The sequence below is a fragment of the Globicephala melas genome, chromosome 5, assembly GCF_963455315.2.
Source record: "Globicephala melas chromosome 5, mGloMel1.2, whole genome shotgun sequence".
NCBI lineage: Eukaryota > Metazoa > Chordata > Mammalia > Artiodactyla > Delphinidae > Globicephala > Globicephala melas.
The window spans coordinates 19531119-19548142 of NC_083318.1; the positions used below are offsets into that span (position 1 = coordinate 19531119).

At 41.5% G+C, this 17024-nt stretch overlaps 1 protein-coding gene across 3 annotated transcripts in view; it reads left to right on the forward strand.

Moving 5' to 3' along the window:
* TRPC3 (transient receptor potential cation channel subfamily C member 3) overlaps window positions 1–17024 on the forward strand; it is a 79699-nt gene that overhangs the window by 13079 nt on the left and 49596 nt on the right. For all 3 annotated transcript variants that reach the window (XM_030863933.2, XM_060298733.1, XM_060298734.1), the window contains exons 2-3: window positions 6702–7473; window positions 15790–15978. In XM_030863933.2, coding sequence (XP_030719793.1) covers window positions 6702–7473; window positions 15790–15978 — 961 coding nt within the window. The remainder of the gene's footprint in view (window positions 1–6701; window positions 7474–15789; window positions 15979–17024) is intronic.

The following is a 17024-nucleotide window of genomic DNA, read 5'->3' on the forward strand; positions in this document are numbered from 1 at the left end:
TTTGCTTACTGATTTCTCTCTGCAATCTCCATAAGGGGTTGGAGTCTCTTTCTGGTCCACATGTCCACCCCCGGTTCAGGGCACTGTGGAGGGATGCTGTGAGGCCAATTTCACTCATCTTAGTTTGATAATATAAAGTAAGTTTCCTTTTTAAGAAATACTGTCTCACTTGGATAAAATTGCTCAGGCTCTTGGAAAGCTGCTGGTTCCCCTGCTCTTCTCTGTAGCATTTGGGCATTGGGGGAGGGGAACTTACGTGTCCCCTGGAGGGAGGAAAGGGTGCTATTCTCTGACTCTTGTGGTCTCTGGGCAGTCTTCATTGTCTGCTGGGTGCTGCTTGTCAGTGGCAGTAACTTGATCTTGGCTGACGTGACTTTGTCACCCAGATGTGCTCGCTGGCATATGTGGTTTCAGCTCAGCTCCTGGGGGCTACAAAGCTGGGTGCCTGCAACATCCTCTATCCAGCTCACAGCTGGTCATCCTTAGTCTGGGTGCAGGCTCCCTGGCTCTCATTGCAGGGTCCACACTACATGGAAGCTGAGGGTGGCTTGAGAAAGCCCAGACCATTCCCTACTTAACCAGGCAGGACTGTTCCAGATCTCCAAATCAAACAAGCAGGGCAAGAATCCCCCTACCCTCAGTAGTTCCTCACCTTACTAAATCCACATCTTGACTTTTACTTCCTTTCTGCTATTTCTTTCTTCTCCCAGGACAGTAAGCACCATTGCTTTGGTGTCAAAAGTGGGAGAATTATCTTGTCTGTGTGACGAGAGCACTCAGCGATCAGGTTCTTTTGGAATTAATTAGAGAAATAAAGGAACTAAGCAAATTCTTCCTCAAGACAATTTCCCTTTTCCCAAATTCTGCTTACAAAACCCCATTTTTCTTGCAAAAAAAAAAAAAAAACCACTGAAAATTCCTTTATCTCTCTATGTGCACTCCTCCTCTAAAATTTATTTCCCCCTAAACTCATGCAACTCTATACTGCATCCCTCCCACACCCCAAGGCTGAAGCAAGATGTCCCTGAATTAACCAGGGTCAAGATCTGGTATTTGGAAAGGCAAAATCGAAAAGCACCTTGCTAATTTTTCAAAAAAATATCCTTGATGGTATAGGATATTTTATACCTGTACCCTTTACAGTACAGAAATAAGCAGAATAATATGTTTATAAGACAGTGAAGAATGAATCTGAAGCGCAGGGAGGAGAAGGTTGGTTAGGGATGGGGGGGCAGGCTGTCAGCATCCCTGAAAATCAGCTGGAGGACCTAGTTGGTTTTGGTTTTGGTTTTGGTTTGGTTTTAAGAGAAGTGTGGGGCTTCCCTGGTGGCGCAGTGGTTGAGAGTCCGCCTGCTGATGCAGGGGACACGGGTTTGTGCCCCGGTCCGGGAAGATCCCACATGCCACGGAGCGGCTGGGCCCGTGAGCCATGGCCACTGAGCCTGCGCGTCCGGAGCCTGTGCTCCGCAACGGGAGAGGCCACAACAGTGAGAGGCTCGCGTACCACAAAAAAAAAAAGAGAGAGAAGTGTGACAGTAAAAGCCGAATTTAAGAAGTGCAAGGTGCTGGGGATGTCTGTGGGGATACAAAGAGGAAATCAGGAGCAGCACGAAATGCCAGGAAGCATAGGAGTCAGACAGACCCTAGGCTGAATCCCAGTTCTGCATTTTACTCTGTGTATTACCTTGGGCAATTTCCTTTGAGCTCAGTTTTCTTATTTATGAAACAGAAAATAATACCTGCTTCCTAGCAATGTTACGAGAATTAAATATGAGAGTGCATGAGAAACAGACACATATACCAGGAACTCAGTAAAGTTTCGTTGCCTTCCCTTGTGCCATCTCTGCCGGAGAGCTGTTCTAATAATGCAGCCACGACGAGGTAAAGATCTGGAGGATAGCGTTGGCAATGAGAATTGGAAGGAAAGGTCAGGTACAGGCAACATTCCAAAGGAGAAGCTTCAGAACTTTGTGACTGACAGGATCAAGACAGTGAGTCACAGATGACCTTGCAATTGCTAAGCCTGAATATCTAGCCTGAGATGCAAATGTTAGGAGGGGAGCTGGTTTAAGGGAGAACGTGAGTTGGGGCATTTTAGAATGACCAGAGGACAGATAGTTGTACATGTGGGAGCTGAAGCCAAGGGAGAGGATAGGGCCCAGGAAGAGATTTGAATACTCAGTTGAATAGATATTTATTGAGTATCTACTCCCTGTGGGGCATTGGGTAATGACAAATAAAGCATGACCTTACCATCCAGGAATGTGGGCAGGGGTGGCCTATATGAGGGGGTATTTATTAATACTCTGCTTTTCAGAAAAGAATTTAGATAACCATAAAATAGGTTTAAGACACATGGAACACAGGATAACTGATTTAAAATCTATGTCAGAAATGATTTAGGAGAAGGAGAAAGACTGTGCCAGAAACCTGGGTTAGGATACTGATGGTAATTGAGCATTTTTAGATCTAAGCTAAATTCCTGGGTACCCTGGGCCACAAAAAAAGACAAGGGTATACAGTTCATATTATTAGATCAAGGGAAGCAAACTCATCTGGAGAGACAGGCTTCTTAATACACAATTTTAGGATGATTTTAGCACTTGAATCCTCATAAAAGGTACAATAGATACTATAATGGAAAACCTCTTTAACCCTTTAAAGGCAGTTTGGAAGGAAACATAGTAACCCTTTAAAAATATCAATCCTTGGTAAAAGAAAGAGCATGACCTTAAATGGTCACTGGTGAAGGCATTTTACAGGCTTCTCATTTACTGTGATTCAGGTGAATAGCGTCCTGAAGATCAAATTTTAAGTGGTAATAAAGGGTAGGGAACCTAAGTGAATGTAAGGCTGCTTGTCTCTTAGCCTGCGCTGCTCAAACATGTTATTCCAACTTTGCTTTTGGCAGGGCCAGTGTGACAAGTGTTTACAGGCCTCTGAGCCTGGGGTCATTGATCCAGGATATCGCCGTTTTTATACTGGAGGTTTGCAACCTTCAGTGTGTGCGGGAATTGCAAAGGATGCTCATTTAAAATATATATTCCAGGGCCCCACCCCTGAGAGTGATTTAGTGCATCTAGAATGGGGCCCAGAAATCTGAATTTTAACAGGTATTCCAAGTGATCTTGAGGCAGGTGGGCCTCAAGTCACACTGTTAGAAGTCAGATGAGTGGACGGCAAAGTTACGAAAACTGAGGAGCATTGCTCATATTTTTGCCTCTGAATAGAATGGAGCAAAGGATTGCCTTTGGGTGCACAAAAATATTTCTCAGGAAGAACTTTTTATCCGCTTAAGTGTTTGGACAAGTACTAGGAATCCAAAGTTTGTTTCATAAAGCACGAAAACATTTTCTTTTGCCTTAAGATGTATGGTCAGTGTCTTACTCAGCTTGGGCTGTCACGCCTAAGTACCACAGACTGGATGGCTTAAACAACAGAAACATATTTTCTCACAGTTCTGGGAGCCAGAAGTCTGAGGTCATGGTACCAGTATGGTCAGGTTCTGGTGAGTGCTCTCTTCCTGGATTGCAGACGGCTGCCATCTCACTGTGTCCTTACAGGGAGGGGGTGGTGGGAGGGTAGGGAGAGCAAGCTCTCTGTTTTCTCCTCTTACAAGGGCACTGATTCCACCATGAGGGCTCTACACTCATAACCTATCTAACCTTATCTAACCCTGATTACCTCCCAAAGTCCTCACCTCCACATACCATATTGGAGATTAGGGCTTCAACATATGGATTTGTGGTGGTACAGAGTGCAGTCCATAGCAATCAGATATTACCAGCCATCCATATCAGCCATGAAGGAGCTTGCACACTGTGCTTGTAGGGCAACTGATTTAGGTCAGCGGTTCTCCAATGCTTTTACTGTCCAATGCACCCTTGCAGTGCTGAATGAGTTGACCCACTGGGTGAGGAGCTAAAGGTAAGAAAATGTCTGGCAAAGTGATTTTAGTGTTAGCATTACTAAGGTTAGGCATCCTCTCCCATTCACCCTCACTCTTTCCTTATTTCTCATGCCAGAGGAGATGCATTGTCAAGACCAGCCAAGATTGAGGCCATGCTAATGCATTGTGGATGAACTGATTGTGTGACTCATACCATTTTATCAGTCCAGATTCATGAAGCTTATCTTAATACTGTAAGGAAAGTTAAAAAAAAAAAAAGGACATTTCTTATGTGGATTCACCATGAAGACAAGTAGCACTAAGTCAGTACTTTTATTTTGAAATAGCAGTATAACTTGTTCTAACTGAAAAATCTTACTTCACACTTAACTCAGTGTTAGAATCTTTTAAAGACAAAATCAAAAGGGCTCATGTCACTTGTGTTGTATAGTACTAAAACCCCACATTTCAGCTCAAATACACAAAACGTAGGTATAGGTTCCAAAAGAAGAAGAGATACTAAGAAAAAAAACTTTAAAATACTAAGAAATGCAAAGAAAAAATTTATGAAAGAATCACTTTCTGGTATTTTCAGATCACTCTCTTTTGGGAGAAAAGGTAGGGTTTTTATGAGTTATTTTCTTTGTAGGTAGCAATCATTAGATAAAAAGCCCTATTCCATTAAGATGTGACACTTGAATAATGAGTTTATTTCCCCAAAGATTACCCGTCTGAGATAGACTGGAATTCTGCAGACTTACATATTCTGCATACATATTCTGTAGTCGTAAATAATGTCAATATATTATCAATGGTAAGCACAAAATTCATCATTTATACAATATGGAAGTTCTAGCCATTTGAAGAGTACCGGTTTTTAGCTTAATAGTAATATTTAATCTAATGAAGTCAGTACTACTAATGTAATAAGTATGTCAATTTATTACAATGACAGTATTTTTAAGATTTTTAAAAAGACCCTTGTCATAGAGTTTGATCTTGAAACAAAGGTCTCTTCTATGCAGTTCAGTGAATGCTATTTCCCAGTTCTTGTCCACCTAAAAAATCATCATTCTACAAACAAAGACACACACACACAACACAAAAAAACACACAAAAAACACACGCCCCCAACCAGCCTTGCACCTCCTTGTTTCCCACACAAACACACCACACACTTTACACACCTCACTCCGCACACTATTCTACACACCACACCTACTAATAATAGTCAAACACATGGCATTTATTTAGCTTCAGAAAGATTATAGTGTAATGGTTATGTATAATGTAGTATGTACCTATATTTAAAAAAATTTGTCAACTAAGGGATTAAGATTTTTTAAAATTTAAACAAATTTTATTTTTAATAAAAATATTCAAACTATGGTTAAAACTATTCAAAATGTGTAAAAGCTGTAAGTGAAAAGTAAGAATCTCCCTTCCCCTGTGCTCCTCAGTTCCACTCCCCAGAGCCCCAGGTATAAATACAATGAAAGGCTTCTTGTATTGCTTTCTAGAAATTCCTACACATAGATACATGTGTGTGTACATATGTGTATATATAAGTATATTCATATAAATGTGTGTGTATATATAAATACTATATTTAATTTTTTAAAGTTGATCACCTGACACTAGTTGAGTCGTTAGAATGGGGGGCCAGTCACAGCACCCTCTGCCCTTGGACAAGTTTACAAGCTTGTCGGGGGATTTCTTTGGTTTCCTTACCTCTGTAGGTTTGCCTGGCCACATTTCCTTGGTCTCTATCTGGGAAACCTCTGCCAGTGGCTTCAGTGCTCCTTTCTTAATTTGGGGCCCACAGAACTGAGAACTGAGTGGACACTGCTACCCGCCTCTGAGTTCACCTGCTAGAGATGCTCCCTAATGCCCACCTCCAGGTGCCCCGCGGAGGACAGTGCCTCTCTAGTTAGTTTTCAACCCCTGACTATGTGAATGCTATTTTGTCAATGGTCGTTGCTTTATTCATAAAGTAATACTAGTGATTTTTAAACCATAAATCATACCATATCCTTTTAGTTCAAAGAGGTAACTATATAATATTGGTAATTAAACAACTCATTACAAAGACACAGTTATTTTCAAAAAAATAAATCTAGATTGATATTCTCATTTTATAATTGCTAAATCTTGTCTGTGTTACTGAAAAAAATGAATCTTGTAAGTTTTTTGGAGGGGTGTGGGAGTGGAGTGGGATACCCTTAAGAGAAAAAAAATAGCAAATCTAAGATCCTGAAAGATAATACTTGGCCTAAATACTGGGCTTTGTGTGTGTGTGTGTCAATGATTTTATTTAGTTAAAAATATGCAGTGACTTGAGAGGATTGTTCTGGCCTAATTCTTGAAAATTTTAATTTCTTTAGCCTTCAAGCCTAGTGCTTTGGTGCCAGGTACCTGCTCGCCCCTATTTTCAAGGCTTTTAAGAGCAGTAGTAAGGTTATTTCCACAAGGTATGATGAGTCCCATCTTTGCCAGGGTCGCAAGGGAGACGCGGGGTGTCTGGAAATCGTTTATATTATTATTCCTTGTGAATGTCATTTTCTATGGAACAGGAACTCTTGTTCTGAAGGGCTTCCGGCCCCTCTCTGGGTTCTAGCACCCCGTGTTAGGTACAGGTGTAAATTTCAGGCGGGTGTCAGCAACGGACCTGGCTGTCCTCGGGCCACAGATGTGCGCGGTGGCTGCTGTGTACTCCAGAAATGGCCCGACATCTGGGAGGAAGCAATATGCCCTAATATTATACATCTGGGGTTTTTTTCTTTTTCTTCTTCTTCTTGCTGTTGCTGATTAGGTCAATGGAGGAAAGCCCTTCCCTGAGGCGCAAGACAGTGATGCGCGAGAAGGGCCGGCGCCAGGCTGTCCGGGGTCCGGCCTTCATGTTCAACGATCGGGGCACCAGCCTCACCGCCGAGGAGGAGCGCTTCCTCGACGCCGCCGAGTACGGTAACATCCCTGTGGTGCGCAAGATGCTGGAGGAATCCAGGACGCTGAACGTCAACTGCGTGGACTACATGGGCCAGAACGCGCTGCAGCTGGCGGTGGGCAATGAGCACCTGGAGGTGACTGAGCTGCTGCTCAAGAAGGAGAACCTGGCGCGCATCGGCGACGCCCTGCTGCTCGCCATCAGCAAGGGCTACGTGCGCATCGTGGAGGCCATCCTCAACCACCCGGGTTTCGCGGCCAGCAAGCGCCTCACCCTGAGCCCCTGTGAGCAGGAGCTGCAGGACGACGACTTCTACGCCTACGACGAGGACGGCACGCGCTTCTCCCCCGACATCACCCCCATCATCCTGGCGGCGCACTGCCAGAAGTACGAGGTGGTGCACATGCTGCTGATGAAGGGCGCCAGGATCGAGCGGCCGCACGACTATTTCTGCAAGTGCGGGGACTGCACGGAGAAGCAGAGGCACGACTCCTTCAGCCACTCGCGCTCGAGGATCAATGCCTACAAGGGGCTGGCCAGCCCAGCGTATCTGTCCTTGTCCAGCGAGGACCCCGTGCTCACCGCCCTGGAGCTCAGCAACGAACTGGCCAAGCTGGCCAACATAGAGAAGGAGTTCAAGGTAAGCTGTGCGCTCCACCCCGGCTGCCCTGCGCGCTCTTCCGCTTCCAGGCTGCCACCAGGCACCTTCCGTAGTTTGCTCCCGAATCAGTCTCGCCCAGCGGATTTAAAACCACGAGGGACTGGGAGCGTCGTTCAGAAACGACCTGATGATTTTCCTTTCTCACCACGGAGCTGTGATAAATTCGCTCTGAGGATGGGTATATACTAGATCAGAGAGCTGTAATTACGGTGCTGCTCTGTGTTCTGGATAAGCGTTAAGTAGTACACAAGACTTCTCTTTTGTTGAAGGAGGGATGTGGTGTGATCGTCTCCCTTCCAAATTCTTCCTCTTTTGTAGTTGATTGTATGGTGGCACCCAATATAGAAAATATAGAAATAGTATTAGTTTTGCATGCACTGTTTATTGGCCCAAACATTTGTATATCACTTTTTTAAAAAATTTATTGTATTTAAATTTATTTTATTTTTGGCTGCATTGGGTCTTTGTTGCCATGGGTGGGCTTTTCTCTAGTTGCGGCAAGCGGGGGCTACTCTTCGCTGTGGTGTGCGGGCTTCTCATTGCGGTGGCTTCTCTTATTGTGGAGCACGGGCTCTAGGCGCACGGGCTCCAGTAGTTGTGGCACACGGGCTTAGTTGCTTCGCGGCATGTGGGATCTTCCCGGACCAGGGCTCGAACCCGTGCCCCCTGCATTGGCAGGCGGATTCTTAACCACTGCGCCACCAGGGAAGCCCTTTGTGTGTCTGTTTAGACTGAAAGTCAAAAGGCTAATATAAAATTTTAAATGAATGACTAAAGTCATTTTATTTGTGACAAAAACGGCTGTACCTGAAATCCACAAGTGAAATCCACAGTATTCAAAATGGTGAGCCATAGACATGAGGTCAACCCAGAAATAATAAGGACAGCAGAGTGATTTGCTTTAATAGATTTTTTTGTTTTTTTATGAGTGAACTTTTTTTCTGGACATCATCTCCAGTCAAGCAGAATTACTTATTTTTATAAAACCTATACATTAATAGTGGAACATTTTTTAAATTTAATTGTTACAGTCTGCCGTGCATTTTGGATGGTTCTACCTATTAAATCTGGGGCAAAAGGAGATTTCGTAGATCGGGTCCAAGTCAGACTGTTTTTCAGCAGGTTCTTGCCTCCCGTTATCCACCTAAGAGGATGATTCTTGGCATAGATTCCTTGAATTATTTTCTGTATGCTGAGTTAATCTTTTTAATTTAGTGTTGTGGTATCAGATCACAGAAAAAGTGATGATTCTGCTTTTCAGATATTATTGCAGCTTTTCACACTTAGGTGTGAGCTACACAAATGTGACTAGCAATATAATTCAAGGTAAGTAGTTGAAAGAAAATGGTAGGAAAATTTTGTGGGGGGGGGTTTTCCCTTTTGTATGCGCCACATTCCCTCTACATCCATCAACACACATTTTGTCCTTCTGGAGATCTGGCCTTAGTATAATTTTATTTGTTATTCCATTACATACTTTTCTAATATAAAAGCTACACATATTTATTGTAAAATTTTTGGAAAATGTGGGAAAATAAAAAGAAGAAAATAAATCTCACTGATATCTACTCCCGTTGAAAAGATTCATTATGTGGTATTTGAAAAGATTTATTTCCTTGTACCTAAAATGAATTATTTTTTGACAGAACTCATGTAGAGCAAATTTAAAACTTCAAATTCTGTTTGAAGAGAATAGAAAAGCATTCAGTCTAAATGTCACTTTATTTCAACAAAGTAATAAAAAATATAATTCTAAATTTGTTAATTCACTATTCCAAGTTTCACTCAAACGTTGTTTTTAAGCATTTTGCTTGATATATACTGAAAGTCTGTAGAAGAGATTCTACAAAAGGGAATGTTCTAGATTATGTTTTTTTTATTGGATATTTATTGGAGTATAATTGCTTCACAATACTTTGTTAGTTTCTGTTGCACAACAAAGCGAATCAGCCATATGCATACACGTGTCCCCATGTCCCCTCCCTCTTGAGCCTCCCTCCCATCCTCCCTATCCCACCCCTCTAGGTGGTCGCAAAGCACCAAGCCGATCTCCCTATGCTATGCTGCTGCTTCCCACCAGCCAACTATTTTACATTCGGTAGTGTATATATGTTGATGCCACTCTCACTTCACCCCAGCTTCGCCCTCCTACCTCATGTCATCAAGTCTATTCTCTATGTCTACCTCTTTATTCCTGCCCTGCAACTAGGTTCATCAGTACCTTTTTTTTTAGATTCCATATATATGCATTAGCATACGGTATTTGTTTTTCTCTTTCTGACTTACTTCACTCTGTATGACAGACTCTAGGTCTGTCCACCTTACTACAAATAACTCAGTTTCGTTTCTTTTTATGGCTGAGTAATATTCCATTGTATATATGTGCCACATCTTCTTTATCCATGCATCTGTCGATGGACATTTAGGTTGGTTCCATGTCCTGGCTATTGTAAATAGTGCTGCAGTGAACATTGTGGTGCGTGTCTCTTTTTGACGGTTTTCTCAGGGTATATGCCCAGTCGTGGGATTGCTGGGTCATATGGTAGTTCTATTTTTAGTTTTTTAAGGACCCTCCCTACTGTTTTCCATAGTGATTGTATCAATTCACATTCCCACCAACAGTGTAGGAGGATTCCCTTTTTACCACACCCTCTCCAGCATTTATAATGTGTAGACTTCTTGATGATGGCCATTCTGACCGGTGTGAGGTGATACCTCATTGTAGTTTTGATTTGCATTTCTCTCATAATTAGTGATGTTGAGCATCTTTTCATGTGTCTCTTGGACATCTGTATGTCTTCCTTGGTGAAATGTCTGTGTAGGTCTTCTGCCCTTTTTTTTTTTTTTAAAGAAGATGTTGGGGGTAGGAGTTTAGTAACTTATTTATTATTTATTTTTGCTGTGTTTGGTCTTCGTTTCTGTGCGAGGGCTTTCTCTAGTTGTGGCAAGCGGGAGCCACTCTTCATCACGGTGCACAGGCCTCTCACTATCGCGACCTCTCTTGTTGTGGAGCACAGGCTCCAGACGCGCAGGCTCAGTAGCTGTGGCTCATGGGCCAGTAGCTGTTGCTCCAGACGCGCAGGCTCAGTAGCTGTGGCTCATGGGCCAGTAGCTGTTGCTCCTCGGCATGTGGGATCCTCCCAGACCAGGGCTCGAACCCATGTCCCCTGCATTAGCAGGCAGATTCTCAACCACTGCGCCACCAGGGAAGCCCTCTTCTGCCCATTTTTTAACTGGATTGTTTGGTTTTTTTTTATATTGAGCTCCATGAGCTGTTTGTGTATTTTGGAGATTAATCCTGTGTCTGTTGTTTCATTTGCAAATATTTTCTCTCATTCTGAGGGTTGTCCTTTTGTCTTGTTTATGGTTTCCTTTGCTGTGCAAAAGCTTTTAAGTTTCATTGGGTCCCATTTGTTTATTTTCGTTTTTATTTCTGTTACTCTAGGAGGTGGATCAAAAAAGATCTTGCTGTGGTTTATGTCAAAAAGTGTTTTTCCTATGTTTTCCGCTAAAAGTTTTATAGTGTCTGGTCTTACATTTAAGTCTTTAATCCATTTGGAGTTTATTTTTGTGTATGGTGTTAGGTAGTGTTCTAATTTCATTCTTTTACATGTAGCTGTCCAGTTTTCCCAGCACCACTTATTGAAGAGGCTCTCTTTCCTCCATGTATGTTCTTGCCTCCTTTGTTGTAAATTAGGTGCCCATATGTGCGTGGGTTTATCTCTGGGCTTTCTATCCTGTACCATTGATCTATATTTCTGTTTCTGTGCCAGTACCACACTGTCTTGATTACTGTAGCTTTGTGGTTAGATTATGTTTTAATAATTTCCGAAAGATGGTGACGTATGCAATTCTGTCCAGAGAAGTAGTCTCAGTGAAGCAATGTTAAGAAAATTTATTCATAGTTTTCCCCTTGAAGCCAGCTAAACCCATATTGATAATGCTTGGAATCTCCTTTACCCTGACATAAAGAGTCACCTTTGATAACCTTTCAAAGGTGGGAAACTATTATAAGTGAAGAGGCAAAAAGAGGAGAAAACACAGCTGAGTTTAAGAGGGCATCCATAAAGCTGCCATATATCTAAGGGTATGCAAAAATCATCTAAATCTCACACTTCCTTTTTCTGAATCATATGGAAAGCAGTCGTGTAGCATAACCATCTCTGAGCCAAAATACAGACACTTCTTTGGAAGTTACAGTCTCTAAGGACTACAGGTCTCTCTCCCCTGACTAAATGTTCCTTTTCTTTCCCATTCTCACTACTCCTTGTTATTCTTTTATTATCTGCCTTCCTTTAACCTCTTTGCCTTCTCATCCCACACTCATGTCCACCCGTCAGGGCTTTCGACAGACAGAGAAAATAGTGCTTTCACAGCACTGACCCAGAGACTCGGAGCTCTGAAAGGGCAGGAAGTGAAGCTTATTTCTGTGGCAGGGTCACTTAATTTACCCTATTCCATGGTGTTCACTATATTCTTTCCATAGAGGCTTTGAGCTCAAAGTACTGGCCTTGAAATGGAAAAAAAAAAAAAGACAACGTGTTCCCTAGTGAAAAACACTTGATTTTTTTTCCGTTTCAGACACCTATGACTATTTTATCTTATCAATGGCCTGTAAGATCCAGTATCTCATCCCTCAAACTGCCATCACTTAGATGCTTCACGGAAGGTTCTCAGCCACCGTGCAGTTTTCAAAGTTCCTTTAAGAGTGCAGGAGGCATGGTGCCGAAAACATGTGAAGGTCATTACCCCAAGGGTTGAACATTCTAGGATATAGATATAGATAGATTAATGGAGGACAGCTTGGTGACAGGTTATTAAAGAAGTATTTTCGATGTGCAAATGCTATCTGAAGCTATTTTGAGAAACAGGATATTGGACAGGATGGATTCCATGTCTAATCCTTCAAATGTCAGTGGCAAGGAAGCTGGTCATTTATTAAGCTGAAATTTACTAATTTCCTAATTCTGAATCAATGATGCACTTTTTTTGCAAAAAAAAAAAAAAAAGCCATTTTTTTTTCTCCATGCCTCAAATTTCCCCTCTTTAAAGCAGAAAAACAATTTCAACTTATATCACAGTAGGACTGTAAGGAAGAGGAAAATGAATGTAATCCAAAAGCAAGATAGCATTTTATAGCAGGAAAATACTCTAGGAATCATCTGACTATACACACCTCTCATTTTACAAATGAGAAAACAAAGACTGTAGCCAAGGTCCCATCTGCTAAGCCTAGATTTGGGTGCCTTGAGTCCCAGTCCTAGCTATTCTATGTAACATGCTGTACCTGGTAACACTGAAGCAGTTCTATAGTATTTGATGTGTACCAAGCACACTCAAAGTGTTTAATCCTCATAGTAGCAATATTAGATAGGCTTATTCTCATCAGAGAGGCTAAGTAACTTCTATAAGATCACATAGTGGTAGAAGCAGTAAGTGGTAGAAGCAGTGTTTGAACCTAGGAAGTCTGGTTTCAGATTTATCCTTTTAATCACTACACTATCCTGCCTCTTTTATTATTAGGGAAAGGATCTGACGGGACCACGCCTGCTTAGAGTTGAATTTCAATTTTCCTGTTAAGGATAAAAAGGGGTTAGAATGACGATTAAAGCATACACATTAAAAACCTGCTGAAACCTGTAGACAGGTTGTGATGAGGCGCGAGCTTCGTTGTTCTTCCTCTGGCTTGAGCAGTTCTTCCAGGTTTTGAGTTCCTGCTCTGGGCTGCAGATCCATCTGGTAACTTTGTGGAAGGCCATGGTAATGGAAAAGCGGCACAGTGAAGATGATCAAGCAAAACTAAATTAAGACAGCATCATTAGAAAATTCAGAGCAGATAAACGGTCTGAGTTGTGAAGCAACATGAGACAGGACCTCATGGTAGAACGGACAGAGTCAGCTCATGATGCAATTCAGACTTTAGATAGTTCCTTTTGCAGCTGAGGAAAGGCCATCTTTAGTGGTGCTCTCCATCTTTCCCTGAGAGCTCTGCATATATTGGCAAATGGTATCCCACAACCCCAGTAGAAGAAATCGCTATTACCTCCAGCTCTGATTATTTTCTGTACTTGGATAGCAGACTTCTTCCAGCAGGAAATGTTTAAATTGTTATGAAAACAGTGTTGTCCTTGCAACTTGGTTACCTGTTTTTTGCTTCTTGACTGTTCTTTTAGTGGATATGAAAAGGCCACAAAGCTTTCCTTAAGATCGGATAATTTTACAGATTATAATTTTTTAAAATAATGAGTTATTATGCAGTTATTACTGCAAAATTGGTTCCTATGTCTTCTTCAAGAATAGAAAATAGTCTCTTTTATTTCTGATCAATGGAGGATTGGCCATCCTGTGTTGCACCAAATCTTACAGAACAGTCTGAACTGACGAGGAACATGAGGAAATTTCATCTAAAAAATTGTATTAAAAGGGGAGCTTTATATGGAAACAGACATGGATAACACTTCTTCTGGATGCTATAATAAAATATTTCATTAGTCTTTCAGGAATGGAAGGCAGATGGATATTTAACTGACACTCTGCATAGAAACCAGAGACTGAACATTTTATTAATTTTATCAGTTGCATGGTACCAACTTGAATGGAAACCAAACATTGAAGTTTTTATTCATTTTATCTGTTCCCTTATGAGGGGAAAAGGATTAACTGCAACTGTTCTTTATCTGGATTTCTGATATCTGAAATGGAAACTATTCTAGTCTGTGTAGCCTTTAAACAGTCTCTCCTCTTCTTGTTTATTTTAGTTGGTGACATGATTTTTGCCCATCAAATCAAGTTAATTAATCATTTAAGGGGAAAAAAATTGAAATTCTTTATACATCATTTTTAAAGTATGATTTTTGGAAGCCCAGAAATTCTGCTGTGCTAAATGTTACTCAGTTATTAGACATATACAGTATCTCAGGACATGTTGGAATGAGGGATTCTATTTTCCTCAAGTGCACCAAATTAGATTATCATCTGATTAATTTTCTTAATGGGCTAAAATTTTAGTGAAAGCCATAGAAGTGGAGCTGGGGGTTGCAAAAGTAAGGCCCTTTCCCGAAGAGATGGCCATTGACACCTAGACCGGAATCAATGGGCTAGAAATAGAGCTCCATTCAGTAGGTAACAGGGAATGCTGACAGCTGACTTCCTCATACTAGTCCATGGCACTATATAAATATGCTAGTGAAATTAAAGATTCACAGATTATTTTTAGCAAGGTGTTAGTTCCAGTAGCCTGAAAATTTTTCTCTCAGGTATTGATATTCTGCAACCCTTGAGAATTCAGTTACATATAATCAGACATTTCTCTCTCTCTAGAAGCTCTGCAGGACATTATAATGTGCCCTTCAGACAAACAAGAAAAAATACCTTCCATGTTGGTACCTATCCTTCTCTTTGCCTTCACTATGAACCATCATTCTCAAACATAAATGTGTATCAGGAATACCTGGAGAGTGTGTTAACACAGATTGCGGGCCCTCAAGGTCGGTTTCTACTCAGGACACCTGGGGTGGGACCTGAGCATTTACACTTCTAACACATGTCCAGGTGCTACTGAGGCTGCTGGTCCGAGGACTACAATTTGAGAAGCACTGTCTCCAAAGAGGCAATGGATAGTAAATCAGGCAGGTTATTTTCATACATAGTCAATCTTCTATGCCAAAATGCCACTTAATTTAAAGAACTTTCATCGTAGAAATGGTTTTGTTTGAGCTTCAAGAAAACTATTGTTCATCTGTACAAGAAAGATTCTTTTGATTCTTTAGTCTTTCAGCATTAGCATTTAGCCAACATCTCTTAATATAAATCAATCACTGACATGCACACCATTTTCAGAACTGTCTCCTATGGTTGTACATGTTGTGGAAGGTACTGGCTACGGGGGTAGGTGGGAGCAAATCCAGCCGGTATCGAACTGAACAAAACTTGCATCCAGGGCCTCCCTGGAGTCGCAGTGGTTGAAAGTCCGCCTGCCGATGCAGGGGACACGGGTTCGTGCCCCGGTCCGGGAAGATCCCACATGCCGCGGAGTGGCTGGGCCCGTGAGCCATGGCCTCTGAGCCTGCGCGTCCGGAGCCCGTGCTCCGCAGCGGGAGAGGCCACAACAGTGAGAGGCCCGCGTACAGCAAAAAAAAAACCCCCCAAACAAACAAAAAAACTTGCACCCACCTGGGGGCTGCAACTTCCTACCCAGAGGTAGGGAGACTTTTTTCTAATTCACAAAACCCCTAAACACTTTCCATTGAATTAAAGCACATTCTCTGCATTAAACTCTAAACCTCTTGGTCTTAGAATGACTATCGCAAGCTCTCCATGCAATGCAAAGACTTCGTAGTGGGTGTGCTGGATCTTTGCCGAGACTCGGAAGAGGTAGAAGCCATTCTGAACGGAGATCTGGAATCAGCAGAGCCTCTGGAGATGCACAGGCATAAAGCTTCACTGAGTCGTGTCAAACTTGCCATTAAGTATGAAGTCAAAAAGGTGAGTGGCCTACTTTCATCCAGCTCCATATTAGAATAAACATGTAATATCAACTATGCCATAATCCCAGGAAAGATTTTAAAATAATAGCAGTAATAGATGTTATTGATAAGAAGATTTATTTCACTTCATGAAAGAGATTAAATGAAGTATCATGGTAAAGTTGTGAGTCAAGTATCTAGCTCCGATCCTTTCCACTTTTTATCCATTTTTGGACCTTGGATAAGTCATAAAACTTCTTTAAATTTCTTTTTCCTCATATAAAAGGAGAATAATACCTCTTATCTGTCTCAGGGTCTTGGTGGGATTTCAGTGGATTAAGATATGCAAAAGAGCTTTGTAAACTGCTCATTAAAATGCATTTAATGATAATAAAATCTGTTACTTGTAAACATTTCTGTAAGGCACTGTTACTTACATTCGCATGTTAATCTTGCAGTAAGCCTTTGTTATTATCCATTTCACCTATAAAATAAATGTTCGATGATGAGATTTCTATTCTATAAGGAAACTGAGGTTCACCAAGCTTAAAAGACGTGCCTCAGATCACACAGCTATGGAATTTTATGCAGTTGCCAAAAAAAAAAAAATTATGATTACTTTTTTACTCTGGTTACTGCAGATAGAACAGTTATGTATTATGTGTTTGCTACTTGTATGGGCCTTTGAAATAATTCATGTAAATTGTAGTTAGGACGTTTCACTTATAATAAAAATCTCAGTTATCCAGAATCTAATCGCTTATACATATTTTATACAACTTAAATTTTTGCTCTTTAAATCACGAAGAAGTAAGCTGTTGTCGGGAATAGATCTGGTTTCATGAACTGGTCAATCTATGGAATCTTCTGTCCTTCCTGCAGTGTGACATGGTGCATAAGAGGGCAGGCCCTGGAGCCAACTTGCAAGGGTTCAAGTCCTGACTTGTCTTCTGTGTGTGACAGGGCAAGTCACTTGATCAGTCTAAACCTCATTCTGCTCGTTGGTAGTGGGGACAACTACTGTTTTGGTTGTTTTAAGGATTACATGAGCTAATGCAAGTAAAG